This window comes from Enhydra lutris, unplaced genomic scaffold, assembly GCF_002288905.1.
Source record: "Enhydra lutris kenyoni isolate GAN:26980312 unplaced genomic scaffold, ASM228890v2 scaffoldscaffold60, whole genome shotgun sequence".
In the NCBI taxonomy this organism is placed as follows: domain Eukaryota; kingdom Metazoa; phylum Chordata; class Mammalia; order Carnivora; family Mustelidae; genus Enhydra; species Enhydra lutris.
Genome location: NW_019154144.1, coordinates 10,434,956 through 10,462,648, shown reverse-complemented (window position 1 = coordinate 10,462,648; position 27,693 = coordinate 10,434,956). Strand labels below are relative to the sequence as shown.

The following is a 27,693-nucleotide window of genomic DNA, read 5'->3' as shown; positions in this document are numbered from 1 at the left end:
TGATGCTGAAAAAGTGACTTTTAGGCTCTGAGAAAGATTTCATCTGCATCAGATACAGAGCCATCTAGGCATTCGCCATGAACACCTACGTTCCCACACCAGGACCCCCTCCGTTTGCTTTCGGGAAAGAGAGGCCTAAGCTGTCGGCGCAGAGTTGAGTTTACTGGGGCGCGACGGGTTTCGTTAAAGGTCCCCAGGAGCCGGTGGGAGCTGTAGGGGTAAACAGGCAAGGCTCTAGACGCTGTGGGCGCCGCGGTACTCAGGAGTCCCCCTGCCGGAGAGCGTGCCCCCCTTCGCCCAGCTCCTGGTGCTCTCCGGCCGCCGGCCCGCTCCCGGAAGCCGTGGCAGCTGGTAACAAAGAGCCCGCCAGGCCGCCGCTGCCCGGGCTGCGGGACCCAGGAGCCGGCGCAACTGCTGGGGTTGAGCGCAGGTCGGGCCATGAGTCCAGGTTCGCGACGGTGAGGGGCGGGGGCCGGCGGCCGAGGCGCTCGTGCGGGCCGAGAGGCGGGTGCCTCCTTCCTCGCCGCCCGCGGGAGCCAGGGTGCAGGTGCCTCTCATCTCCCACACAGGAGAGCGGCTTCACGACCTTTCCCCGGCGGCGCCTGGCCTTCAACTGCAGGAGATCGAAGCTCAGCCCCGGCTGCCAAACCCTGGATTTTTCTGCAGGACTCAGAGAGCACCGGGTTCTTACCCGAGGTGTCCTGAAGCTTTGTGTGAAGAAGCTGAGGAAACCCGACGGTTTTGTTTTTAATAAAAAGTTTTTATAAGTGTGCATTTTTAGAGAATTTTTCAGAGTTTGAAGTACTCTCTACCTCTTCGCACCCTTTTTCTTGCTCCTGGAGTCTTTTCTCCTCAGCTATAAACATTTCTACTATTGGAGCAGACCAGGGATGAACACTTTGTAATTCAAAGTGTAACTTAAAACTACGTCGAGACTGTAGTCAAGATGGACAAAAAGTCCTTTGAAACGGTGTTGGATGAAATTAGAAAGGTAATTTCACTTAATTTCTTAAACCAGTCTATGAGCTACGAATTCTCGTAGTTAATCCTTTTTGAGGGACTGCGGGCAGTTTGTGCAAGATATGGCTTAGGATTGCGAAATAGATGGAATGTTAACGTATAGTATGGGAGCTTTTAGCTTGATACATTTCACTGTGCAAATAGAAATTAAATTATGTTAATGCTAAACTTGACTCTCAAGTCAAGTGCGGTATTGTGGAAAGTATATCAAAGGGTTCTCATTCCCAAGCCGGCTCTACAAATCATTACAAGCTCTGTGCTTGTGGAGTGGTTTAATATTTCTGAACTGATCACCTCATCTTTCAGTGACCTAAAGACTGAAAACTGGAGGTAATACGTATAAAATTTCTTTAATGGTAGTTATTATGGCAAGTTTTTCAAATCTGAAGATAGGCAGACTGTGCGTTGCCTGGACGGACAAAATTAATGTCCAAAAGGCCTTAGGTTTAAAGTCATCTTTAGGAGTGGGCTTCATTAACTTGAATTTCAAAACTTTTTCTTCCTGCTTTCCAAATTTTTGCTTCGTTTCGAGACCGTTGTATGTAACCTACCTTCCAGAATGAGCCAGAAAAAAAAAAAAAAAAAAAAAAATTGGAATGTAGCCTTTAGCCTAAAGTACCTAAAGCACAAAAGTAAGAAGTTTACCTAATTAAAAGTGGAAGGACTTTCTGTACCATTCTTATGCTAATACAGGGTGCTTTGCTTAGAATTTCAGGGTGAGTATCTTTCCATTTCCGTGCCTTTAAGACCCTTGACTGACAGGGAAGGATTTGTTACTTTATGCTTCAGCTTATGAAATTATTAATAAAATTGCCTGTGAGGGCCCCTCCATGGCTCAGTCGTTTCAGCTTCAGCGTCTGTCTTCATCTCCATGTTCCTGGGATTGGGTCCCACATCCGGCTCCCTGCTCAACGGGAAGCCTGCTTCTCCCTATAAGCTCCTCCCTGCTTGTGATCTCTCTCACTTTCTTTCAAATAAAATCTTTTAAAAAACCAACTTCAAAAAAATTGCATTTGTACATGCTGTTTTTCTGCATTGTCTATAAAGCAAAATGTTTTTCTTCATCCTTCATAAGACTTTTTTTCAAATTCATGTTAAATTTACACATTTGACGATGTTGAATGTTCTTTTTGAACAAAACTGCTTTTGCAAGTCCAGCTTGTGTAATTAAGATTTGTACTAAAATGTCAACTTGCCAAATATATGTTTAAAATTTGTAACAATTTGTTCATGAGCTGATACTTAACTATTGTTTATGAGGAAGTAGACCAGTAGATTTCTACTTTTGGAAGCTATAGGATGCAATTTGCATATGTTCTCCCTTCTTCTTGTGAGAAGATCACGTAGTAAATACTAGTGAGGGATGTAGGATATTTTCCAGAGATGAAAATCATATATGAGAGAGCAATTTACATTCTTATTTAAGTCCTTATTTCTGGTCTGCAGGCAAAATACCTTTTGTTGTCTATGCCAAATAATTAGATTCATCACCATTGTCTTAGTGTATTAAAATGGGATTAAAATGTAGACGTATGTAAGTAAGAATTAGTATTGGTTTTTTAAAAAAATAGCTCTCAGACTTTGTAAATGTAAGTTGGTTTAAACCGGGTAATCACTTCCTGACCTTACATCTCAACAATACATTCTCTAGAGTACGTTATCAGAAATGCCATTCTCTCCCCCTCACCTCCCGTTTCAGTGAAAATTAAACTATTAAACTACTCGGCAACGTGGATGTTTCTTTCAGTTAACTGGTCATGATAGTTTCTCCTAGCAAAGTGAGGTATATGCCAAGTACAAATGTTGTTTTGTAGTAAAAGCAAAGGGATCAGTTGGTTTTTTAATGATTAGTAGTTACCAAATTATGATTGTTTCCATCTCTAAGCTCTGCAAACAGTTGCAAGGAAGGCATATATGATTTCAGCTGGTTCTAGATAGTGCTGGGTCAAGGCCTCTGTACTTCTCTCTGAACTTTCCATTGATAGGGGCCTTGTAAGGAAAGGAACCATCATTTACTGAGCAATACTGAGCAGTCATTTACTGAGCAATAGCAATACTATTGATATGTCTCTTCTTGACTATTTTAATCTTAATGTGGGTAGTGAATGGTGTTCCCCTTTTATGGGTAAAAAGATTTTCAGGGTACTTAAAATGCCTTTCAAAGGCCACACTGCATGCACACAGATTGAATTGAAGGCCCTCTTTGGCTCCTTGGGTACTTATATCCCCGTGGAAATGCTTGTCATTCACATTTCTCTATTAGCACGTAACAGCTGCTCAGTAACTGTTGAATGAATAATGCCTGATACAATAGTCTTCTTAAAAATGACAATTTGGTTGAAATTGGGATGTAAATTACATTTACAGGAATTTTGTTTGTTATTTGTAGTAATATCAGATCTTGTCTATTACAGTTCTGTTCCTTTTCATTGTAGGAGTGAGTAGGGAGGCCCAGAGGTTTTCCTGCTGTCTCAGTGTATCCCTTAACAGCATGGAACCTGGAAAGGTAGAATGTCATGTCACTATAGTGACTTTAGCTGCCTCTTTGTGCTGGGGCTGAAGAAGGTCTGCCATGTTTGAGTTGCTTAGGTAGTTTTGATAATATGCATATTACTGTTTTGCTTACATATATTAATGCTGTTTTTCTGTGTTTTTTTTTTTTTTTTAGGCTGTTCTGACAGAGTACAAATTAAAAGCAATTGAATATGTGCATGGATATTTCTCTAGTGAACAGGTATTTCTTGTATTTGTTTAAGCAAAAGTGTTTTTTTGTTTTTTTCTTTACTCTGATAATTCTGTTTAAAGTCTATTTACCTGCTGGTCAGGTTCAGAATTGCTTTTACTTTGTTTGTTGCTGTATTTATTTAGAAACATTAGGAGCTTTCAAAATGATAGACAACTTTGCAGAATTTATAGTTTGAGTATTTTATAAACATAGCTACTTTCACTGATTTTAAAATGTGATGTCCAAGAAAAGCATATTTATCATTCTGGGCACAATATCATAAATTTATAAACTTCTAATGGTAAGCATACCCAAATTTGTACAGAATTTATAAATCAGTAATAACAAAATTCACTACACGTTAAAAAGAAAACTCGAACAAATGGTGAATTATAGTTCTTATATGAAGTCACTACATAAAAATTTTAGCCATAAGAAAAGAAAATACAGGGTCTAATAAGTAGTTTCTGTCACTGCCAGCAGAGTAATGTTTTAAAGTTTAGTTGAAAACTCACCCGGCTTCAGGGGGAGTTTGATAATTTTTAAAAAAATGTATGCATGTGCATACATAGAGAAACCAGATTTCTGAGGAATACTTAGAAAATATTTGATGCAGAAATAGAAAATATTTGATACAGAAATATTTGATACAGAAAGAGAAATGTGCATTTGGAGAAGAGTTCTGGGAAAGGGTGGGAATGTGGAGAGGATAGATAGTGGATCAGTCTGTTTTGGAGTTAGTAAATGCCCCAACTTTTCATCTGTTTCTCAAGACTTTCAAAACTTGAACTTTGAATAACTTTAAGCCTGTTGAGTTCTGGCTGCTAAATCCTTAAAAGCTGCTCTATGATTTGCATGTCTTGTTGCCTATTTAATGGGTGTTTTTTAGCTGTCCCATTACTTTTTAAAAAATCACCTTATTCTGTATTTAAATGTTTTGGAAAGGTTTATAATGTCTCATAGGTAACTTTTCTTTCCTTCTCTTGACTGTGTTTGTATGTGTGAAATTTTGTAGAAAACTTCCCTTAGTGGTTATTGCACTTTGCTAAAGTCACTGAAAACTTTAAAAAACGAAAAGCTACTTGCTCGGTATGACCTGCTAAGCCTACTTACTGTATTGAAGGTTTCTCTTCCTCTATCAGGCATATGATAATTGGCAACTTTTTTTGGTTGATTAAGTGGCAGGTAGCGTTTACTGTAAGGAAAACCATTATTCCCATGAAAGCGAGGAAAGTACGCATAATACCCATTTGTGATTTAGGCATCCCATTATAAGGAGTAAAAAGTATTTTTACTCTTCTTCATATACTACCTCAGCCTCTAGCATTAATTTTGCTTTGTAGAATAATTGAAACCCTAACACATTTTCAGAAAGTTATGGTAAAAGAATTCATTAACCCAGATTTCATTACCCTCTCTTCTTTGAGTCATTCCTTTTTTTACTTTTGGAGTTCCCTTGGAATCAGTGAACAGGGTGGTGGTGACTACGCAGGGACTTCACTGCTGTGACCTTGATGCCCTCCTCACCTCCTACTGGCTGTCTCACATTATCTCCCTCTTTCATTTGAAGTTCAGTGGTGGTGATGGGAGAGCCTGGCTAACTGTGCTCTCAAAGTGACCTACTTACTGTTTAGAAGCTGCTAGAGTAAGTCATGGTAATTCTTACATTTTTAGGGAAGAGATCTGTAGTGTAAATACAAGTACTGAGCCCCTCAGACTCAAGGGAAAGAGCAGGAGATGGTAGACCTACACTAACCACACCCCTCAACACCCTTTTGTGACTGATCATAAATGTCACCCTGCTATATTTTTAAAGTTTTCCATTTGTAATATAGCTTTATATTTCTGACCTGACATTTTGTCTCCATCTAATACTTTTTCGATCTTCCTTTTCTTTAGGTACTTTTTCCTGTACTTTATACTTTCCGTTTATTTCTCTACCAGTGCTGCCCCAGACTCTGTGATGATGGAAGTGTTCTTTCTGCACTGTCCATTGTGGTAGCTACCTACTTCTTACAGCTGTTGAGCACTTAAACTGTGATTTATGCCACTAAGGAACTGAGTAGTATTTCAAAGTACTGAAACAAATCTTGTAGAAATATTTGCAAACGCATTTCATTAGAGCTCAAGTAATTCTTTGCTTTCAGGTGGTTGATTTACTGAGATACTTCTCCTGGGCTGAGCCTCAGTTAAAGGCAATGAAAGCATTACAGCATGTAAGTAACTTATTTTTCTTTAGAATGTAGAGTTTAAGTATTTTGAATTCTCCCCTAGTTTTCTCTAATTGACCTCAAGTTGTAATTTGTTTGCATTAGAAAAACTGACCCTAAATTTTATTATACTTTATTATATTTTTATAGTAATCAAATAATCACTAAAAAATTAAGAGTTCCCAAACTGAATTTAAATTGTATGTATTAAATTGTACACCACAGGATCCTAATTGGCATATTGGAAGAGGAAATATTTATAGGCAAGCAAAGCATAGAATTTGAATTCTTAAGTGTTTTTATGCTCTTCCTTTTCTATTTTTGGTGTCTTTATCCTCTTGTATTTAGTCTTAGAACAATAGTCAAATGAGTTTATATTTTTTAGACTAGCACTATCCAAATGGACTTTTAGCAATGATAGAAATGTTTTATATCTCTGCTATCCAGTATGGTAACCACTAGCTACACATGGCTTTTGAGCATTTAAATGTGTCTAGTCTGCCTGTGGAACTGTATTTTTAATTTTATTTAATTTTACTTTAAACAGTGCCTAGTGGCTACTGTACAGACAGCACAGCTCTAGAGCCTAAATTAACAGAGGCATTAAAGTCAAACAGTATCTGGCTAGGTAGGAAGATTTTCCTTGGATTATAAGTGATGGCTAGTTTTAAGGGAATCTACAGATCCTTAGCTTCCTAAACTAATTAATTTGCTGAAAAAAAGTGGCCGGATCTGTTAGTGCTTCTCCTCTTCAGCAGTTAGTTTTTATCAACTCTCCAAAAAAAAAAGGTTATCTTACCCATCCACCCATCACCTGACGGTAAAAATCTTTTCCCAAGGACCAGAGAGACCATGTAATCCCCTAAGAGGGAAGCAAAGCAGAGAGCTTCTATAAGAAAGACTGATGGGGACCTCTCCTTACTTTATCTAGACAACAAACTCACGACAAAGCTCTGAGGCCTGCTTGCTTTTCCACCTGCTTTAGAATTAAAATTCAGAGGTGAGAAGGCTAGCATGGGCACAACTTATAAGTAGCCTTTGCTGACAGTTTAAACTAAGTCTGATTTGGTTGTTTTCACACTGAAGACTAACCTCTACAATTAGGTTATACAATAGACATTTTTGTAAGTGAGATAAATGAATAGTTCCAAAGTTTTTACAAATATATAATAAACAATATAAATCAATTTTTTGTAAATATTTAAACTTGTGGTATAGTTTTTAGCTGTCAGTTTAAAAACTTGCAAGGGGGTATATAGTTTTACCAATTCTTCCGGTGCTACCTGAATGAAATTGTCTGAACAGCATTGCCCTAAGTTTTAGGAATCAACTGGGTATTGATTCTAAATGATCTTCTTGCATTGACTTTGCTTTTGAATTTCCTCCACTGTTAATATAAATCTGTAAATTGACGGAACCTTATCTTCAAAAAGCACAAGTACCCTAGTCAAATTATGTAACATTGCACACCATCTTCTAGTGTCACAGTTAATATTAATATAGGACTCTTAAGAAAATTCTGCAGTAAAGAATCCTGTTTAACCCATCTTTTCCCTACCTGAGTTGACTGTAGTACCCTTTTTTAGTAACACTATTCAGCATCATGGACCTCACTTTAGGAAGCCCTGACTACAAAATGCTTAGCCCTTTAACTAAGGAATGTAATTTTTCCTAACTTCTCAAGCATTATATCTCCCAAATTATAAATACCCCCTTTTTTAAACCTTTCTGAGGAAATTACTACCTGTAAATAATTTTTTTCCTATAAATAAATATGTTGAGAGATGTGGATGGAAAAAGCACATAGGAGGACTTAGATCTTCAACTGAAATAGTTAAGTTGAAAAAGTCTAAGTTTAATTCACATAGTTGTTAGGCTTACTTTTGAATAAGTAGTTTCACCTCAAATACTTAAATATTAAGAACATTTAACTGTATTTCCCTCAAAATGGCAATGTCTGGCATGAAAATTTCTCATGTTGAAAATTAAATTATTTTTTATATTAACAGAAAATGGTGGCTGTTCACCCAGCAGAAGTGGTCAATATACTCAATTGTTTCACCTTCAGTAAAGACAAGCTAGTTGCTCTTGAACTGTTAGCTTCGTGAGTATTTCTTTTTCTTTTTACTTTATTGGAGAAGATTTGGAAGACTTGAAATGTCTTTTAACTCATTAGTGTGTATTAATGTCTCAGAATTATATTAGTAAATGGGACTCAAATGAAATCTGTGAAACGGTAGACTGAATTTTTATATCTAAATATCTAGGGGCGCCTGGGCAGCTTGGTTGGTTGGGCGTCCAGCTCTTGATTTCAGCTCAGGTCATGATATTAGGGTCGAGATCGAGCCCCGCCTGGGGCACCACTCTGAGTGTAGAGCTTGCTTAAAGATTTTCTCTCTCTCCCTCTTCCCCTCCCCTTCTCCGTCTTCTCCTCCCCTTCTCCACCCCCCACTTGCACATGCTCTCTCTAAGGGAAAAATAAATAATTAAATACCTAGCGTGCTTATTACACATGGTTACAACATAAAAATAATGGGGGCATACTGAGATGATGATTTGGTTTGTCTTCATTTCAGGACTTCCATTGCCTTCCGACTCTGAGTAGTTTGAAAGGCTCATTGAGAAGGCCATAGGTTTTATAGTTAGGTTCTGTTACATGTACTTATTCTTTCTGGACCTTATTTTCCTCAGTTGTAAAGTCAAGGATCTCACCTACTTAATAGCATATGTGAACTTTAAATCCTGGAAGATCTGTGCAAACACTAAGCATAGCATTTAATAATGATCATAATGAATGTGAGCTCCACCGTGCTCTTCTGCATGATGGAAGACTCTGTAGATTGCTGTTCATTTAGAGCACTTGCATTTTTAAGTCCCTTGTGTGTTTATAGATATCCACAAAAATACAAAATTAAAGCAGAAGGTAAAACTTCATTTTTAGATCAACCATTATTTTGATGCATTTGGTACGTGGATTTTTTTTCTATTGCCGTAGATTTCCACTCATTGAGAGGGTATATTTTCAAAAATCCCATGATTTTTGTTCATAGAATTACTTCATTGCTTTTAGGTAACCAGATGAACCTCAGTTCATTTATATTTATCATTTTTATAAAAATGTGGTTTACATTCACCAATTAAAAATAAATCACTTTCCTCCATATGTCCTGGGGGGAAAGGTTACTCAGATATAGTTGTTTGGTAAAGGTTGTTGGCGTTGATATGTATGTCCAGGTTCTTAAATGAAAAGCTCAATTGCATTTCCTTGGTAGAAACATTGTTGATGCACAGAATTCTCGTCCCATCGAAGATTTATTCAGGATAAATATGTCTGAGAAGAAACGATGCAAGAGAGTACTGGAACAGGTAATTTTCTCAAGATTGCTATATAAATAGAACACTGGGTTTTTCTGATTTTTGATGGAGGAAAAAAGTACCAGTCTCATTTCCTGTATGAACTGTGATGAATAACCTGACGGCCCTTTAGAATGGGTCAAGATGGCATCCCTTCGGTCAGTGTAGGACAGGAGCTGGGTGAAGGGGTTCAAGGGGATGAGGAAAGGGCTTGAAAGTGAGACGCCAGTTGGCTCCTCAGCTTTAGCTTCAGCAGGTGTTTATTCTTGGTCCCTTGGTAGCTTTGCCACAGCTCCAAGCTTTTGTCTTTAACCTATGTATTTAGGAACATGACGTTCTGAATTTGTTTTGTCATCAGTCTTACGTTATTCACATTTGTAAGAGAGGGGTAGTAAAGCAAAGTTCCAGTTTATTAATTTAAGATCTCTAAGAATGGGAGGAGTAGCATGTACCTAAACCTACTTGACTTCAGTTGTCAGTTAAGGTAGTTATTTGGTAGGATTGTGATGGCTGGAAACAGAATTAATGATTTAGAAACCTGGTTGAGGAAGATGTGCGCTAGTCTCCTAGGACCTTGTAGCCCAAGAATTTTTAATCCTTGCACCCTCTGCTAAGCTCAGGGGTAGCAGAGAACTTGGCCTACTCGTGAGCTTTTTTGTAGCAGAAGCAAGACCTGAGCCACATTTCTTTAATAAGTTCTCCATTGGTTTTTCTTGACTAAATTTTTTTAAGGCACCATGCATTTACTGCTGTTGTTTTCTTCCTTATAAAGAGTTCTGATCATGTCAGAAATAATGTGGTCCTCAGTATTTTCCTTCTCAGAAATAATGTAGGCCTGAGTATTCTGTGGAATAGACTCTCTGGTCAGTATAACTTAGTACAACTTTTCTGGAAGCTAAACTTGAAGAGCCTTAAAATGTTCATGCCTTCTGACCCAAAAAATTCTATTTCTAGGATTTATTCTAAGGAAAGAAAAAAGTAATTTGTATGTAAGGGTATTTACTTTGGTACTATTTATAATAACCAAAGATTGAGATAATTTTTAGGGTTGGGGTTTTAGTAGGTGACTGGATTATATAGCTAATTATGTGTGTTTTGAATGAATTTATGAAACCAGTATCTCTCTATAACAAATGTGAATGAATTTATAAAACCAGTATATCCCTACAATAAAATCCTACATACTTATAAAACGGTATATAGCTTCATATCCTTATAGCATAATATATATCTATTAAAATATATGTCACAATGTAGTGTTTTTCATCATTTAATATTTATTAAGTATGAACTCAGTATTTGTTACTGTATCATTGTAAAAGCTGAGAATGCAATAATAAATAAGGTAGAACATCCCTTAACATGTTTCATGATTATGTAATGCTATGTTGAATATAGTATATGTAAATAACTCTTGCTTTTTCAACAGTTCAGTTCTTTGGATACGCAGTGTCCCATGGTGTTTGTTTGTGTTTTTCTCCACTAAGTTCTAAACTTCTTCAGAGCAGAGTCCATGTCTCTTTCATCTGCTGCTCTCCTTTTCTTGCTGTAATGTGAGTTTGGTGTTTGTACGGTTGGATGTTAATTCTTGGTTTGGAGAAACGGGACATACTAAATAGTAAATGAACTTGTTTGCACACAATTTGCAACATCTGCTGTGGAGATATCTTTGTATAGAAGTCTATTAGTTGTGGCTAATAGAAAACTAATTAAAAACATTATGTTACCTCTATAATAATACCATTTAAATAAAGTGATTTTACTTATGAATTCTGGTCATGTTCACTACTGTAATTGCTGATGAATGCACGAACAGATTAATGTGATACTGTTCTTAATTCGTATTTTTAACAGGGCCTCCAAATATCCAGAATACTTAACCTATGAGTAAATTTGGTTATTTATTTATTTATTTATTTATTACCACTATCTTGTTTTTTGTTACAGGCTTTTAAGGGGGGCTGCAAAGCTCCTCATGCTATGATATCTTCTTGTGGAACGATCCCAGGAAATCCATATCCCAAAGGAAAACCTAGCCGCATAAATGGAATTTTCCCAGTAAGCATATGTTTGTGGGTATGAGAAACTTGTAGCTGACTATCAAGTTTAGCATAATTATGATATTTAAAGAAAATGCTAGTTGATAGTCCTTCCACTAAGGAAAGGAATTTTATTAGGTCAGCAGCTTAATTCATGGATTCACCACTGATCGAAAGTTCATGTATTACTCCATTCAAGTGTTTGTGTGAAATGTACAGAAGAATAAGACAAACATAAAAGAGGATGATTTCGTTTTGCTTTTCCAAGTATTTTAGAAGCACTGCTTTGCATTTAGTAAAGGAGCATTACTCAAATTTTCAGTGTTCCTCAGACAGTTTCACAGTTGAGTATGTTTGAGAAATTGTATGCAATGTTTCCTTCTTGGACAGTCACACTGCATGATAAAGGCTCTGAGAAGTCCAATAAGAAAGAAACCTGTTTTTATACCATCCAGTGTTCTCAGATGTCTTTGTAAAATAATCTTTGCGAAGAGTGCTATATTTTGATTGCAGTGTAACAAGTAACCCTGAAACTCAGTGGTTTATAACTAAAGATTATTTTATACAGTTTCTATGAGTCTGGAACTTGGGAGTGGCTTACGTTGGTTTTGGCTCAGGGTTTCTCATGAGACTGCAGTTTTCTGGGAGCTTGAGTAGAGCTTGAGACTATGCTCTGAAGGGGGCTCAGGTACATGTCAGGCAAGTTGGTGTCAGTGGTTGGAAGGGGGTCTTCATTCCTCACGTTAGGCCCTGCCCATAGTGCCGCTTGAATACCTCATGACATGGCAGCTGACTTCCACAGGAGCAAATGGTCCAGGGGAAGGCAAGTGCAAGCTGTGTTGTTTCTTGTGACTTAGTCTTGGAAGTCAAATGCCACCATTTCTGGAATATCCTATTTCTTATGTAGGCCAGTCCTGTTCACTCGGGAAGGGGACTTCACAAGGGCATGTAGGAGGTGAGGACTTCTGGGGGCCATCTTGGAAGTTGGGTTCCCTACTTGTATGTGCTATTTAGGCACACGCTCTTAGGAGGACACATTGTGGCAGTCTGTCAGCTTGTTCTGATCTGTTAACAACAACAGTCTTGAATGAGGTTTCATCACTTAATGCTTATAGAGACCATCATTTTTTGTCATCTAATTTTAACTGAAATACAAGTACTGTTTTTGATTCTTTGACCATTATACATGCTGGCACATTGGAAGTGGTCACTCCTATTTTGCAGGGGAAAAATTAAACCTATGTTATCCTGCTCTTCTGTCATCCCCTTGTGAGTGGTATACTTGTTTCTGAGTGTCTCTGTACATGTGGTGAAGCTTCTCTGGCAGAGGAAGGTTGAGGACCTTAGCAGGGTCTTACAGCCAAGGCAGGACTGGATCTGGAATCCAGGTCCTTAAACTCCTACCAAATTAAGTCCTTCTCTTCAGTGTAATACAGTGAGGGTTTTGTTTTGTTTCTCCTTTGGTTTTGTTTTTTTTAAGTCTCAATTATCTTTCTTTGTATTTTTTAATTTATTTAAATAGGGAACCCCCTTGAAAAAAGATGGTGAAGAATGTACTAATGAAGGCAAAGGAATAGCTGCGCGGATTCTTGGACCGTCCAAACCGGTATGTTTAGAGAATAAATGATGACACGGGCCTTAACTCATACATGTAGTTTTCTGTCTGTTCACAGCACACGGCATCGGTTCCGTTTTTGTGTTGTGAAATTCACAGTATACTAGAAACTCAAGGAAAGTGAGTGATCTAGGGAACTATAGCATAATTAACAGTGTTCAGGGCCCTTCTGAAGTTTCTTGTTTATTTTCAAGTGAAACCAGTCCAATTGTTTTTGTTTTGCTTTGTTTTGTTTTCCCCATCCCTGTTCAGCTGCTCCCTTCAAGGGAATGGAGTGTGCAGTATGCTTTGAGGTTGTGGTTTGGCAAAATTAGTATTAATAGTAGTGAATCAAGAGTGGAGCCCGGAGGTTGAGAGTATTTTTTAAGGGAGCGATCGTGATTGCTTAGGGTATCAACTGAACCCAAAGACAGCCCTGTAGATTGAAGGGATTGCTCCAGCTGAGCTGGGAGAGGCCTTTTTACAGCCGTCTTGCATCCTGCTTGTTTGCCTGACAGGAGCTCCAGTGACAGCTGTTCATAGCATAACAGCCACAGATCCTAGCCCTTGCACAAGGCTAGTGCATCTTACAGGCCACCATGTAGGAGACCTATAGAGAATCTAGGTCCTTTACTGCCACTGGATCCCCTCTGCAGGAGTGCCAGCTCCCCAGAGCACGGTCTCTCTCTCTCTCTCTCTCTCTCTCACTGGAGTTAGAAGTATAGCAAGCTTAGCTCCGGATACCTCTGGTTCTCTAGAGACCAGTTCCTGGGATGCTTTTGTTACATAGTTCTATCAACTACAAAATAAAAGATCCATGGATTTCAAAGGCAAAAAGACTAAAATACTGAATTCATAATCCTAGTTTACATTCTACTCAAGTTGTCAAAGTGCTGAATGCTGAAGAACATAGGACTTTGTTCTTCCAAGGAGAAAAGAGGGTAAGAATGGTAAGAGGAATCTCTGATGAATTTCAGAGGATGTTGGAAATTCTTGGGTAGCCAAGGTTCCTAAACCTAATGGATTTCTTTTGTTACAGAGGAGGAGATAAACATTCTTGGATTAAGTTCGGCACAGTCAGGGGAATTTCCTGTTTAGGATACGGTCTGACCCTTCATTGGAGATGATTTAATCCTGGAAAAAAAAAAAAAAACCCGTCCACAGCAGTCTTTGAAATTTATAAGAACCACATTTGGTAAAGCAAAGAAATTTCCCTCACTTGTGCTATGTATTAGGCCAGTAGCATTTCATATGCTGGAGCTTTGTTAGCCTCTTACAACTAAATGTTTTAAAGACAAGTTGTATTTTGTTTGCTGGAAGCCCGCTGACTTAGTTTACTTCTAACCGCTCTACTTCCCCCTCATCTAGCCTCCTTCAACGTACAATCCACATAAGCCTGTTCCTTATCCAATACCTCCATGCCGGCCGCACGCAACCATTGCACCAAGTAAGCAGTTCAATTTGTGCTTTACTTTGTTTCTTTTTGCCTTTTATTAAGTGGAAGGTTAATGTTGGTATATCTACTTGGGAAAATTGGAACATTTGTGAAATATACTGTGCTGAATTTAATTCTCTCCATGGTGGGCTACACAGATTCTTGGTCTACAGCAGTGCAGCAGAGTTCAGGACATTTGCCTTTTGATAAGTTCATTATAGATTCTTTTTAATCATTATTATGGGTTTTCACTTTGGTAAATCATCATGAATCCCTTTTCAGTAGTTGTGTTCGGAGGTATCCTCAGTACATCTGACTTTAAAAGGTCAACTGTATGTGCTTGACAGAAAAGGCAGGTAATTGAAGTATGGCAGGATCTTCCTGCCCGGCCATTCAGCGAGCTTATGTCTGGAATGAGTGTGCAGTGGGAAGTCAGAATCTCCAGCTGTCTCATTTGATCTCAGCTTTGTCCTTACCCCAGACCCAAACCTCTGTGTGAAATGCAACTCACATTATAAGAGCAGTTTTAAAAATTAGATAGCTGTGTTAATATGCTTTGAACTCTTGGCCACAGAATGATACTAAATTTTTTTTTTTACTATGATTTCATTTTAGGTGCTTATAACAATGCAGGTCTTGTCCCATTAGCCAACGTCATAGCTCCGGGTGTACCCCCTCCACCTCCATATACTCCTAATCCAGTAGGAACAGGTAAAATCATGTTGTTAAGGGGTGCTAAAATTACACACTTAAACACAGATTACACTTGGAGGGGCCAGTTGTTTGACATGGTGTGTGCTGGCGGGGGAAGGAGCTCACAGGCGTGATGACGGATTTGAGTGGGATATACAGGCTCCACTGGAGCGGCCTTGGCCCACCTGTGTGAACACGAGCAGGCTGTAGACAAAAGAACCATTTCTCATGAGCGAGAAACTCTGTCAGGCTATGGAAAAGTATGGTTCACTTGATGAGTATTACCATTAGGGGGCATTACTCCTGTGGGGAGGAAAGGCCTGTAAGAAGGTGCTCTGAGGGGCTTACCCTTTCCCCTGCACTTTTCAGTTCAGCATTTTCCTTTGAGTCTGTTGGGAACGTGGGATTAGCTTACATTTTCATTTGTGTGTCTTACAAAAATTTAATTTTTATTTCAGTTAGGTATTGTTTGTTTGATCCTTCTGAGTTTAAGTCTTCCCTAGGAAACCCTTCCCCATCCTGGCAGGACGAAAATGTCATCTGTATCCTCTAATTACTTTTATAGGGTTTCTTTTTTAATGTGTAACTTTTATCTATTTCTAGATATGTGCAGGGTAGGGATAGAACTTAATTTTTTTTTCCTGCCCTTCCCCCAGACTCGGAGTTACCTGATAGCATTTATTCACAAATTCTTTTTTACTAGCCAGAGTGGTTCTGTTGTTTGCAGCTGGGTACTCCGATGAGCGTTGCTAAACAATTTGCCCCAAAATTATCGATTTATTTCCTAACCCTTGTTTATGGTATCTTTAGCCCTTAGAGTTTTACATTTTTGCATAGAGAAGGAGAAGCTATGAAAGAAAAGCTGGAACTACTTTGTCTTGTTTCAGGTCTTAGCCCTTAACCCTAGGGAGTCCTGGTGACTTGGGTCTTAAAAGACCTTACTGCATATGGAATTTATTTTCATACAGGGTGAAATAGAGGTTCATCCTAATTTTTTTCCAGATGGTAGCCTGTCATGCCAGCACTACTTACTAACTCATCTACTTTTCCCACTGATCTGAAAGGCCGCATTTAAGTTTTCATATATACACATGGTTACAATTCTGGGTTCTTTATTCTATGCAGTCTACTTATTTCATGTTATGATGATATATTGATTTGACTAGCAGATTTATTCTATGTTCTGGTATCTAGTAAGGCTAGCTTTTTCCTCTTACTATGGTTTTTATTTTTCTTACTATATTTGGAGATTTTTTTTCCATCTGAACTTCAAGATTATTTTATGTAGTTAAAACAGTTGAATTTATGTGTGCATGTATGTAACATACAAAATATGTCATATACATGTTATATAATTATATATTACATTATTATTCTAATATTATATAATTATAACAATATATAATAATTATATGTAGTTACATATATTAATTTGGGGAGATGTGATGTTCTTATGATACTAAGTCTTACTCTTCAGTCATACGTATGCTTTATGTCAGGCGGTAGTGTTTTTCCTCCAAGGCTTGTTTTATCTCTTTTAAGAAGATTTTATAGTTTTCTTTATGTAGGTTCTTTGCCTTCGGATTGTCTCTAGAGACTTTAGAGGTATTTTTCATCAAAATTATAAATGGAACATTTCATTTCTAGGTGCTCGTTCCTAGTTAGTTATTCTACTTTCTTTTTCTTGAAAGTCTCAAGTTTTCTAAGTATAAAAAAATGTCAGCTGAGTTATACTTTATTTCTTTTTTGCCTGGCCTTATTGGGTATTAATATTGTCCTAACCTTTTTGTAAGTATTTTGCTTTTATCTTTACTTTCAGTTTTTATTTTAGAGTTTTATTTATTTGGTAAGTTAGCTGGGTTTATAGGTAATATATAGCTGGATGTTGAGTTTTAAATGGGATGGGGAGAACTGGGGGAGAGACTTAATAGGAATTTTGAGTCATCATAAAAATTGCATATTTATTCTTAGTGCTTCCATTTTATTTTTGTATTCATTACTATTCTCTTATCCCAGTTTTTCATTTTTTTTACTTTTAATTGTATTAGTCAAATTGCTGTTTTATTTTTAACAACTCTTTTCTCCTTGCCCCATCCCAACTTAGAAATGTTATCTTTAATATTGCTAAGGATTGCCTTCATATTCTTTTTTTTTTAAAACATGATATTCTTAATGGTTGTCGTTACACAAAAACTAAAAAGTACTGCTCTGTACTCCAGTGACTTCCATTCTCACTCATCTTTTTGTTGATTTGTGTGTTTTGTCGGAATACCATTCATGTTTTATTCTGTGCCTTTCAACTTCCAGCTTCTTACACTTTCCTCTGTTCTTTGATACCCTGTCCTGATATGCTCATTCTCCTTTTCTTTGAGAAGAAAATTTCTATAAGTAGTTTTTTAAAAGAGCACATATGCAGAGTTATAGATGAGAAACCCAATTCCACTTAATTTTCTTTTATTAGAACCTTGGTCTCTTCCTATAAGCTTACAAAGAAAATATCTCTCTAGAATTCAGAAATGTCTTTAATCCTGGAGTTTGGCTATTTTACCAGGATGTCCAGGTGTGGATGTTAGCATTAATCTTTCACGAAACTCAGTAAGCCCTTTGGATATGAAAACTTAATTTTTTAAAGCTCAGGAAAATTTTGTTTTTATTATTCCCTCAGTTACTGCTTTTTATGTGGTCTTCTTTCTATTTCTGATACTCCTATTTTGCTCTATATTTGCCTTCTAAGTCTCTTACCTATGCATTTATGGTATCCTCTTTTTTTATTTTATATTTTTTACATTTTTGCCATTTTCATTGTGATTTTGTTGTTTCTTATTTCTAGCTAAGTAATTTAGCTTTCTTAGTGTTACCACTAATCTTTACCATTCTTTGCATTTATTAATTTGGAGTCAAGTTTTTATATCTAAAGTCTTCATCTTCTTTGCTTGTATTTTCTTGTGTGTTATGTGTTTATATGTTCTTAATTTGCATTACAGGTTTTGAAACTTATTTTTCATTGAATCTTTGTTGATAGACAACATATGTTCTTGTTGTTTATTTGCATCAAGTTCCTTAGACAAGCTATGATCTCTCACTGTGTCAGGGCTTCTAGGTTCTTCCCACACCTTACACCTGTCCTTGTTGGGTTTCTTGGGCAGTTACTGTCAAGCCGTGAGAGGTAATTTTTTTCCCGTTGTATCTCTGCCTAATGGTCTAGTTAGGTGCCTTCTGTGGAGGGTAGGGAGGAGTGTGCTCTTGGTGTCAGTGTCACGAACTTCAAATCAGACTCTCCTGGGGTGGTTCTCAGCAGCTCCTAGCATAGGGTCTTTTCCAGATACGACTGCAACAGGAAGGCTGGGCCCCTTTCTTTTTGCTTGGTTCATTGCGTGGACTGCGAAGTGGGTCCCGTAGGTGGTAGTGGGTTCTCCACTCAGTGTCTGCCTCCCACCTTCAAGTCTCCCTGCTTTTGAAGTGACTGTCAGGTTAGCCAGTAATGGTGATCATCTGCATTCCAGCTGTAGACTACACTTCGTCCTAGGCGGCACCTCAGGCTGTCCTTCCCAGAAACTGTTTCTAAATATATCTGTAAAATAACAACGCTTATTTAAAACCTAGTAAGTTGTGGTTTAGTTGATTGAGCTTCCACCTCTTGGTTTTGGCTCAGGTCATAATCTCATGGCTCATGAGATTAAACCCCATGTAGGGCTAGTGTCTGTCTTCTTTTTCCTCCTTTTCCTCTGCCTCTTCCCCCTCATTGCATGCTTTCTCTCTAAAATAAATAAAACCTTTTAAAAGTAAAATAAAAAAAATATATAATAAAATAATAAATAAATAAATAAAACCTGATTAAAGAAAAGGCAGGGTGGGGATCAGTTGTTCATAATGCTGTAATCTTTGTATAGTTACTACTTTTATCTTTATTTCCTTCCTCTTTCCATAAGCATACACTGTTTTTCCTGACATAGCATGCTTACGTATCCTGAGTTTTTCTTTTTTTTTGATGCCAATCTTTTGATTATTATGGTGGTGATTAATTTAAATAAAACTTGAAATCAAACTTTTATTTATTTTCATATAGAAAATGAAGACCTTTCCAATCAGTCAAAACCTACACAGAATCAAAGTAAGTATCAGCTTTGCTCCAGATATAGCTGAAGTGCACTGGTTGTCTGCTCTGTTATTCACTGAGAACAGTCTGAATTGAATGTATTTGGAATCTATGCTTTGAAGAAAGTTCCTAAAGAATTTAATCAATACTTGCTAGAAGTGGCTTGATAATGGTACATTATATACACACAGCATGAAATGCACATATTAACTGGATTTAAAATTAATGATATGCCTTTGTGTCTTGTATGAAAAACTTGCAATATAATCTGAGTGGTCTATGGCATTACAGCCACTTTCACTTTACATTATGTGATATTATCAGCCTCATCTCTGTTTTAACATAAACATATTAAATCCTTTTTCCTAAATGCTATTTCAAATACTAGATTTAGATTTAATTATTTTCATAAGTGTTGGGGGTAGCATAGCTTAATGTAGAAAAAAAAAATACAAGGGGTGCCAAAGCAAAAGTGAAATTGAAAAAGGAAGATGAGAGGCACCTCGGTAAAGCATCCGACTCTTGATTTCAGCTCAGGGCTTGCTCTTAGGATCTTGTGTTCAAGCCCCATGCTGGGCTCCATTCTGGGCGTGGAGCCTACTTTATTTTCTTTTGTTTATTTTATTTATTTTATTTTTGGCATAAAAGAATTGAAAGTATTTATTAGGACAGAGAAACAAAATTTGCCATGGTTACTATCATTGGAATTATAAAGTAAATTAATACATACTTTAATAGCATAATAACAGTGATTTTTCATTAAGGTCTTCACATTCAGTAGCACATTTAACAAACTTTGGAAAGACAATGTCACAAAATTGTTTTTAAGCACTACACATTAACCTGAAACTAACATAACACTGCGTCAACTATATTCAAAACAGACAAAAGAAAATAATGACATGTTAGATTATCATTAACATTGTACATAAGGACAAAGACAGCAAAATTCTTTAACCACATCATCATACTAGTGTCATACATGTTATCTATCAAATTTTATTTTGGAAGTCAGCTCACTTCAATATCAGATTCTGTTTTACTGAACAATGTCTAGTTTGGCAATTTTGAGCTTTGTTGTAAAACTAAATAAAAGCAAAAATCCTTAGGAAAAATGTGCTTTTCCTTTTTCAGGAAAAACGAAGTTGGGTCTAAGCAGGTGACAGTGTTCTCTTCAAATCTACTCTAACAGAGGAACCTGTCAAAACACTCCTCTAAAATAACCTACTTTAAAAACAAAAAAGAAAGAAAAAAAGGAAGATGAGAGGTAGCGTCTGTAATGCCTGCAGATGGCAGCAGTACTGCAACATTTTATTTTTCTTCTAGTTGAGGCTCTCTGTGGTCCGGAAGGAGAGGCATGCTTTTGGATAGGAGACAAACCTGAGCTCAGTTCTTGTGTAGCAAAGTAGCACATCATTAGAGTGCTCAGTTAGGAGTCTCAGTGGGAATTCTATTCCCTGAGCAGGGTGCCTGAACAGTGCTTTTTTGCTGGTGGTTTCTAAAGGAGGCAGTATAATGGGCTGGAAAGAAAACTGAGATGGCAGGACATCATTTGTGACCATGTAATTTAACTTCCATGAAAAGGAGGTTGAGGAAGCTTGAGCCTTTATGCTCAGCTTCGTTAATCTGTTTCTGAAGGGAGTAACAGATTAAGTGCCCTGAGAACCATCATTAGGAATAGCATACTTTGTTTTCCTATGCTGTGTTATGTTAGCATGATTAAGATTTTATTTTCCTTTTGAACCATGTCAGGAAACAAAAAGATAAACCAGTACACTGGTTAAGGATATGGGTCCATCAGAATTGGTTCAAATTTTGGTTCTATTACTTAATAATTGCATGACCTTTTTAAAAATCATTATTGTGATAAGATCTTAATGAGATCTACCCTCTTAAATTTTTAAGTACACAATATAGAATTGTTAACTATAGATACAGTGTCATACAGCAGATCTCTGGAACTTACTTACCTTTCGTAACTGAAACTTGATTCCCTTTGAACGTCACCGAGTAGCTGCATGATCTTCTACCAACTTGCTTTAACCACACCAAGCCACACTGCCCATCTGTAAAACAGGGTTGTTTGTACCTATCTCAGGGTTGTGTGGGGACAAATGAAATGATAGGCATAAAGTACTCAGTGCAGCATCTGACAGATAATGTTTTACAGTTAACAACCAAATTACATGACAGGAAAGTCGTATTTATCGTGGTATGTTTTGGGGTTTCTTCGATTTGTTGTTGTTTTGTTTCATTTTAACTGCAGGCACTGTGTATGGTTAACAGTGTATGGCTTTTGCTTTATTATATAAGATCTTCAACAGAGACTGCTTATAAAGAATGCTTTGGGACAGTTTGGTCTGACCTTGTGATTTGTCATTCGACTACATGGTCTTCAGTGTGCAGTTACATAAGATAGTGACTTCTCAAATATTTCCCAACCAGTGTTGACCTAAATAAATTTTTAGTACATTATTTACAAACACAAAGCTAGGTATATAGTCCTTGTGTTTCTGTTTTCTGCTAAACAAATGCAAACAAAAGTACAAATCCACTTTCAAATGTCCTCTAAATTTAGAATATATAGTCTTATTTTCTTGAAACCAAATTATTGCTAATGACATAAATATTATCAGACTTTAGGCCTTTTGAGTTTGAAGTTCATGTATTTCTATATTATTGTTTGTCAATTCTGCCATCTTTTTTTTCTAAACTACCATAAAATTTGTTCAGTCCAATGTGGCACCTTTTGGGCATCTCTTAGTCCAAATAGATTATGTATGTTGCTGTTTTCTTCCATTTTATTCCTGTGGTCTCTTCCCCACCATGATTAACATTGTGCAGTACTTCATTGATTATGTCAGCTTTCTTATGCAAAAGTCTTTATTATGCATAAGATTAGAAACTTAAGTCTTAGCTCATGAAAATAATTTTCAGTTGATCATCACTGGGAAAGGAATATTCTCTGTTTACAAGTGAAACTCACTTTGATATGAGTACGGCAGCAGGTGATCGTTGTCATTATGACTTCAGCTACCTCAGTCATGCTTTCCATTTGACATCAACAAGATCATCAAAGGCTAACATTGTCCTTAAATTGATTCAGAGAGGAAACACAAATCATCCACCCAAATACTTAACGGTATTTGGTAATTACAGTAATTATTCATAGGGCTTATGAGAATAAAAATATTATAGCAAACTCTAGTGGAATTCTTGAGAGTAGATCTCTGCATGGGTTTGGTAACTATAGTTAAGGTCATGGTAATAATATATCAAGTGCGGCAAACACTAAATACACAGGTGCCATGCACAATGCTAGGTGCTGAGGTTCCAAAGAGGATTAGACATGGCTTTTGCCCCTAAGGGAGCTCCTCGGACAAGGCAAATAGCCTTAGAGGTTGAGATCGTGAAGACAGACGAGGTAGTATGGGAAAATGCTTGGGGGGAGAAAGCTATATAAATTGTAAACTGGAATAGCAAGCTCAACTTACAAGAGTGGCCAGTGCAGAAGTTGGCATGAATCCTGGGATGCCTGCTGTGACCTAAAGGGAAAGTGATGTCCTGGAAGCTCTTCAGAGGGGGAAATGACTTGTTTTATTACTCTAGAGAAGTGGTTTGAGAGAATGAAACCTAAAGTCAGTACACCAGCACTAATCACAATTAAATTTTTAATTTTTAAAAATTGGGAAAATACGAAAGGAAAGTTTATTTGCGAACTTTTCAAGACTTCCTCACTGTGCATGGGAGTGCTCTTCTGGAAGAGTCTAGAAGACAGGTGGCTTTACCTGAGGCTACGTATGGAAAATCCAGATCATGGAATCTATCAAGGTGGCCACTGCAGTAGCCTACCATACCTGTTGCTGATTTTCTTCATGTTTGTCAAGTGTTACAAAAATGTTGACGTATTTCTTTTGGGTTAAAATGTAACATTTCAGCATGGTGATATTCTTGCCTCTTTCTGCTCCCCACCCCCTATAGCGTTTTCTACCCCAGCAAGTCAACTCTTCTCTCCTCATGGTTCCAATCCTTCAACGCCTGCTGCGACTCCCGTCCCTACGGCGTCCCCAGTGAAGGCAGTAAACCATCCATCAGCATCAGTAACTGCGACCGTTTCCGGACTGAACATGGCGAATACCGTCCTTCCCGTGTTCCCAGGGCAGGTCTCCTCGGCCATTCATACGCCTCAGCCATCAACGCCAAATCCGACGGTTATCAGAACCCCTTCCCTGCCTGCGGCACCTGTTACCTCTGTCCACAGTACAACATCAGCTCCTGTCCCTTCGGTTTTTTCTGGCCTGGTGCCCCTGCCAGGTCCTTCCGCTCCTCCTGTCCCAGCCCCGCAGGCTACGTCCACACCTCGGGCCACTCCTGCTTCCAATGAAACATTTGCTTCGACTTCTGCCCCTTTCACTGGCCTCCCTTTTCCTGCCACCTCTACTGCTGCTTCTACCAACAATGCCAGTTCTGCTTCACTGTCGTCAGTGTTTGCAGGTCTGCCCTTGCCCTTAACGCCGACATCCCAAGGGGTGTCCAACCCGGCTGCCTCTGTCATTGCCGGGGGCTCTGCTCCCAGTGTGGCCTGTCCGCTCGGTGTAAATAATCCCCTTCTGTCTGCTTTGAAAGGCTTTCTGACGTCGAATGATACCAACTTAATCAACTCCTCCGCTCTGTCCTCTGCTGTTACAAGCGGACTGGCTTCCCTGTCTTCTCTCACTAACCAGAACTCTGATTCACCGGCTTCAGGCTCCAAGTGCTATGCCCCCTCCGCCGTTCCCGCCCCGCCGAGGTCCTCCACTCCCGGGCTGGCCATGTTCCCCAGCCTGCCCTCGACCGCTGCCAACTCCGCTCCCACCCCCTCGACTTTGCCCGCACCCTCTCCACTGGTGACGCCCACGTCGTGCTCGGCTTCGGCGCCGACCAGCTGTGGCTCCTCCGCTGCGCTCTTGCAGGGCCCCCACGCGAGTAACTCAGAGCTGCACTTGGCGGCTGCCCCAGCTGTCTCAACACTCCCGGTCATGATCAAAACGGAGCCCACCAGCCCCACCCCCTCGGCCTTCAAAGGCCCCGCCCACTCTGGGAACCCCGCCCCCGGCACCCTAGGTCTGTCAGGGACGCTGGGCCGCGCCTACACGTCAGCATCGGTGCCCATCAGTTTGTCCACCTGCCTTAATCCTGCGCTGTCGGGCCTCTCCGGTTTGACGACTCCCTTGAACGTGTCAAACCCCCTCTCCATCTCCTTGCCGCCGCACGCTTCCTCCGCTCCTATCACGCCGGTGTTCACTGCGCTTCCTCCGTTTACTTCTCTGACCAATAATTTCCCTTTAACGGGCAACCCCCCTCTCAACCCGTCAGTGTCTCTTCCAGGCTCCTTAATAGCCACCTCGTCTGCCGCTGTCTCGTCCGCACCGGTCCCTCCGCCGAGTTCCAGCGCGACTGTTCTCTCAGGGCTCTCAGCCTCGGCGCCGGTCTCGGCGGCGCCCTTCCCTCTCAACCTGTCCGCCGGTGTCCCCTCCCTCTTCTCCGTCACGCAGGGACCCCTGCCGTCTTCCAACCCCTCCTACCCCGGCTTTTCTGTCTCCAACACCCCCAGCGTCGCCCCCGCCCTGCCCTCGTTCCCGGGGCTGCAGGCGCCGTCCACGGTGGCGGCCGTCACACCACTGCCCGTCGCAGCCACCACCCCGTCGCCAGCTCCCGTCCTCCCGGGATTCGCTTCAGCTTTTAGCTCCAATTTCAACTCTGCTCTCGTTGCACAAGCCGGGTATGTGGATACTTTGGGGAGAGGGTATGGGCTATGGTCGTTTTGATCTACCCCGTAGTTCGTAGTCTTACTTTGAAGTCGTTCGAATGAGCCTAATCTGATTGTTGGGCGGTGCTAACTTGGAGTTTTCTGGGCCGAAACTTCAATACTCAAAAAACACATGCAGCTCTTTAGCCATGTTAAGTATATATAATGTTAATATCTGCTCAGATTATTTCAGTATTCGGTAATTTATCTTTGTATAGAACAGCAGAAAGTATTACAGGCAGAACATAGACTTACTAAATGCAGAATAGTATACTTCAGAATAGAAAGTAAATTTTACTTTAGTGAGTGGCTGACTTTTATGGTTCCTTCCAGCCAGGGAGTTTAAAGTTTGTTTTACATCTCAAGATAATTTTTGACAAATACAGAAGCAATAGGTTTTGTCTTATCTGCGTTTTGACCTGTTCTGTCTGTTGTTTTAGCTTATCATCTGGCCTTCAAGCCGCAGGCAGTTCTGTGTTTCCTGGCCTTCTGTCCCTCCCAGGTATCCCAGGGTTCTCCCAGAACCCTTCACAGTCCTCCTTGCAAGAATTACAGCATAATGCCGCTGCACAGTCGGCCTTGTTACAGCAGGTAAGTGAGAACGGTGGGGCAGAAATTAAACGGTAACATATGTGCATAGCTTCTTTCCTGATAACCCTGTAATGCCAATGATGATATCCCAACATTGGCAAAAATTCTTAGAAGAATGTCTGGAGATGTTATGATTGATCTTCCCAAATCTGCAAATTTTTGTTGTCTTCAGAAGGGTAATAGAAGTAATGGAATATATTCATCTATATGAATTGTTTTTCCTACTTAGAGACTTTCAAATCTTAGTTTGAAGATTTTACAAATGGAATCTTTATACTTGACATTTATATTTGAGCTTTTTTAAAAATAATTTAAGCTAAAATAATGGACATTAAAGCATGTTTTCTCTAGAAAACCTATTAACCTTTTTTAAAGAATAATTAAGTATTTTAATGGCATTTCTCTTGATCTCCACCATCTGAAGATTTTTGAATGTTTCTTAAAAATTTCAGGAGGGGCGCCTGGGTGGCTCAGTGGGTTAAGCCTCTGCCTTTGGCTCAGGTCATGATCCCTTGGTCCTGGGATCGAGCCCCACATCGGGCTCTTTGCTCTGAAGGGAGCCTGGTTCCTCCTCTCTCTCTGCCTGCCTCTCTGCCTACTTGTGACCTGTCTGTAAAATAAATAAATAAAATCTTTTAAAAAAAATTTTTTTTCAGGAGACTAAGAGGAGTTATCTTGCACCAATGTTCTCTCTTTCTTTCCTACTCTAAATATCTGTAATGTTATATAGGCAAAAGCAGGTACCAACTCGATTAAATTTGGCACTCCGCTAACCTGCATGTTCTTCTTTTTATCAGGTGCACTCAGCTTCGGCTCTGGAAAGCTATTCAGCTCAGCCAGATGGGTTTCCTAGTTATCCTTCAACACCAGGAACACCGTTTTCTTTGCAACCAGGCTTGTCCCAAAGTGGGTGGCAGTGAATAAATTTTAATTTGTATTCTCCTTTGGAGCAACATCAGAAATGCCTAAGGACTGCAGTGAACAATCTGACTAATGTCAAGTTGGCGAAAAGTCAGAGAATGAGAATAAGGATAATCCTGGGAAATTAGGATAAGAGTTTAAAACATGACGATTGCATTTTTTTAGTGGTTTTAAGTATGAACACTCCCCTATGTAAATAACTGATAATGAATTGTACGGAGGATAGTATTAAAAAGGTGTTTGGGGACTTTTCACCTCCCACCCTATGAAATTTTGAGTCTGTATATGATCTGTGTAGGAAGAATACTAAAGAGGAGGTTGAACTCTTTATAGCCAAATACAGCCTTAAATCTGCTTGTATAGCATCCACTGACAGAAGTAATAGTCGTGCCTCAGACTCTGGGTTGCATTTGGCCCTAGGGGCATGACTGCCCTTGGTATGCATGAGTGGTTCCTGTTAGCATCTTTGGAACTCAGTAGTCCATATGTATCCACAGAAGGGAACTTGAGACCCACGGTTATTTCTAATTTCTCACATTTATGCTCATACATATACTGCTGAATTTAACTTAATATATTTCAGGTAAGTGAAAATGGTGCTTAATATATAGTCTTTAGAATGACTTTCAGGTGTTTTCGACTAAAAATATACCCAGAACTACTTTCTTACAGAAATGCAAGTAAGGCTTGTGATAATTTGCCTTCAAAACTCCTTTCTTAATCTCAGCAGTATCCAAATGAGTGAGGAACATTTGACTGACCCTTGGGCCACCTCTATTACTCATTGTACTCTGGAAGCTCTTGGTGAATGTTTACAATCATGGGATGTAGTATTTCTATTTGTACTTAAAGTCCAACGCTTCTCTGAAAGAATGACGTGACAACAAATAGAGAAGACTTACTCCGTTAGTAACCATGCAGTGTGTACTCTATTTAAGGATCTGTGGTAATATATAACATGATTGAATGTCATTAATTAAGTCTAAGAACTGCCACATTTGGGGGAACGGGGAGTAGGGAGAATGACTTTCAATCCTGTGATTAAAAGTGTAAACTATAGAATCTACTGTAGTACATTTCAGCATCTAGAAGTTTTACTTTTATAAAGATGGTGTCTGGAAGATGTTGCTAATGTATTTTCCTTCAACACGGGGAACAAACTTTTTAGTATATTGATAAATATTCCTGTATGGTTAGTTTTTAACAGTTTTTTAAAATAAACTTTAT

The 27,693-nt window shown here is 38.9% G+C and overlaps 1 protein-coding gene across 1 annotated transcript; it reads left to right on the top strand.

The window, feature by feature from the left end:
- Positions 1-624: 624 nt before the first annotated feature.
- LOC111158558 (proline and serine rich 1) lies at positions 625-27,693 on the top strand. The gene is made up of 13 exons (XM_022520660.1): positions 625-991; positions 3,689-3,754; positions 5,893-5,961; positions 7,965-8,059; positions 9,228-9,321; positions 11,257-11,367; positions 12,871-12,954; positions 14,311-14,389; positions 14,993-15,088; positions 19,137-19,181; positions 23,148-24,927; positions 25,395-25,545; positions 26,343-27,693. Exons 1-13 carry the CDS (start codon positions 947-949, stop codon positions 26,463-26,465), a joined length of 2,838 nt encoding a protein of 945 aa, XP_022376368.1. The 5' UTR covers positions 625-946; the 3' UTR covers positions 26,466-27,693.

Bases quoted from the DNA above. Each gene is read 5' to 3' on its own strand.
- LOC111158558 (XM_022520660.1), top strand. From the start codon at position 947: ATGGACAAAAAGTCCTTTGAAACGGTGTTGGATGAAATTAGAAAG. The intron at 3,755-5,892 runs GTATTTCTTGTA...CTTTGCTTTCAG, and splicing joins GATATTTCTCTAGTGAACAG to GTGGTTGATTTACTGAGATA. The intron at 14,390-14,992 runs GTAAGCAGTTCA...ATTTCATTTTAG, and splicing joins GCACGCAACCATTGCACCAA to GTGCTTATAACAATGCAGGT.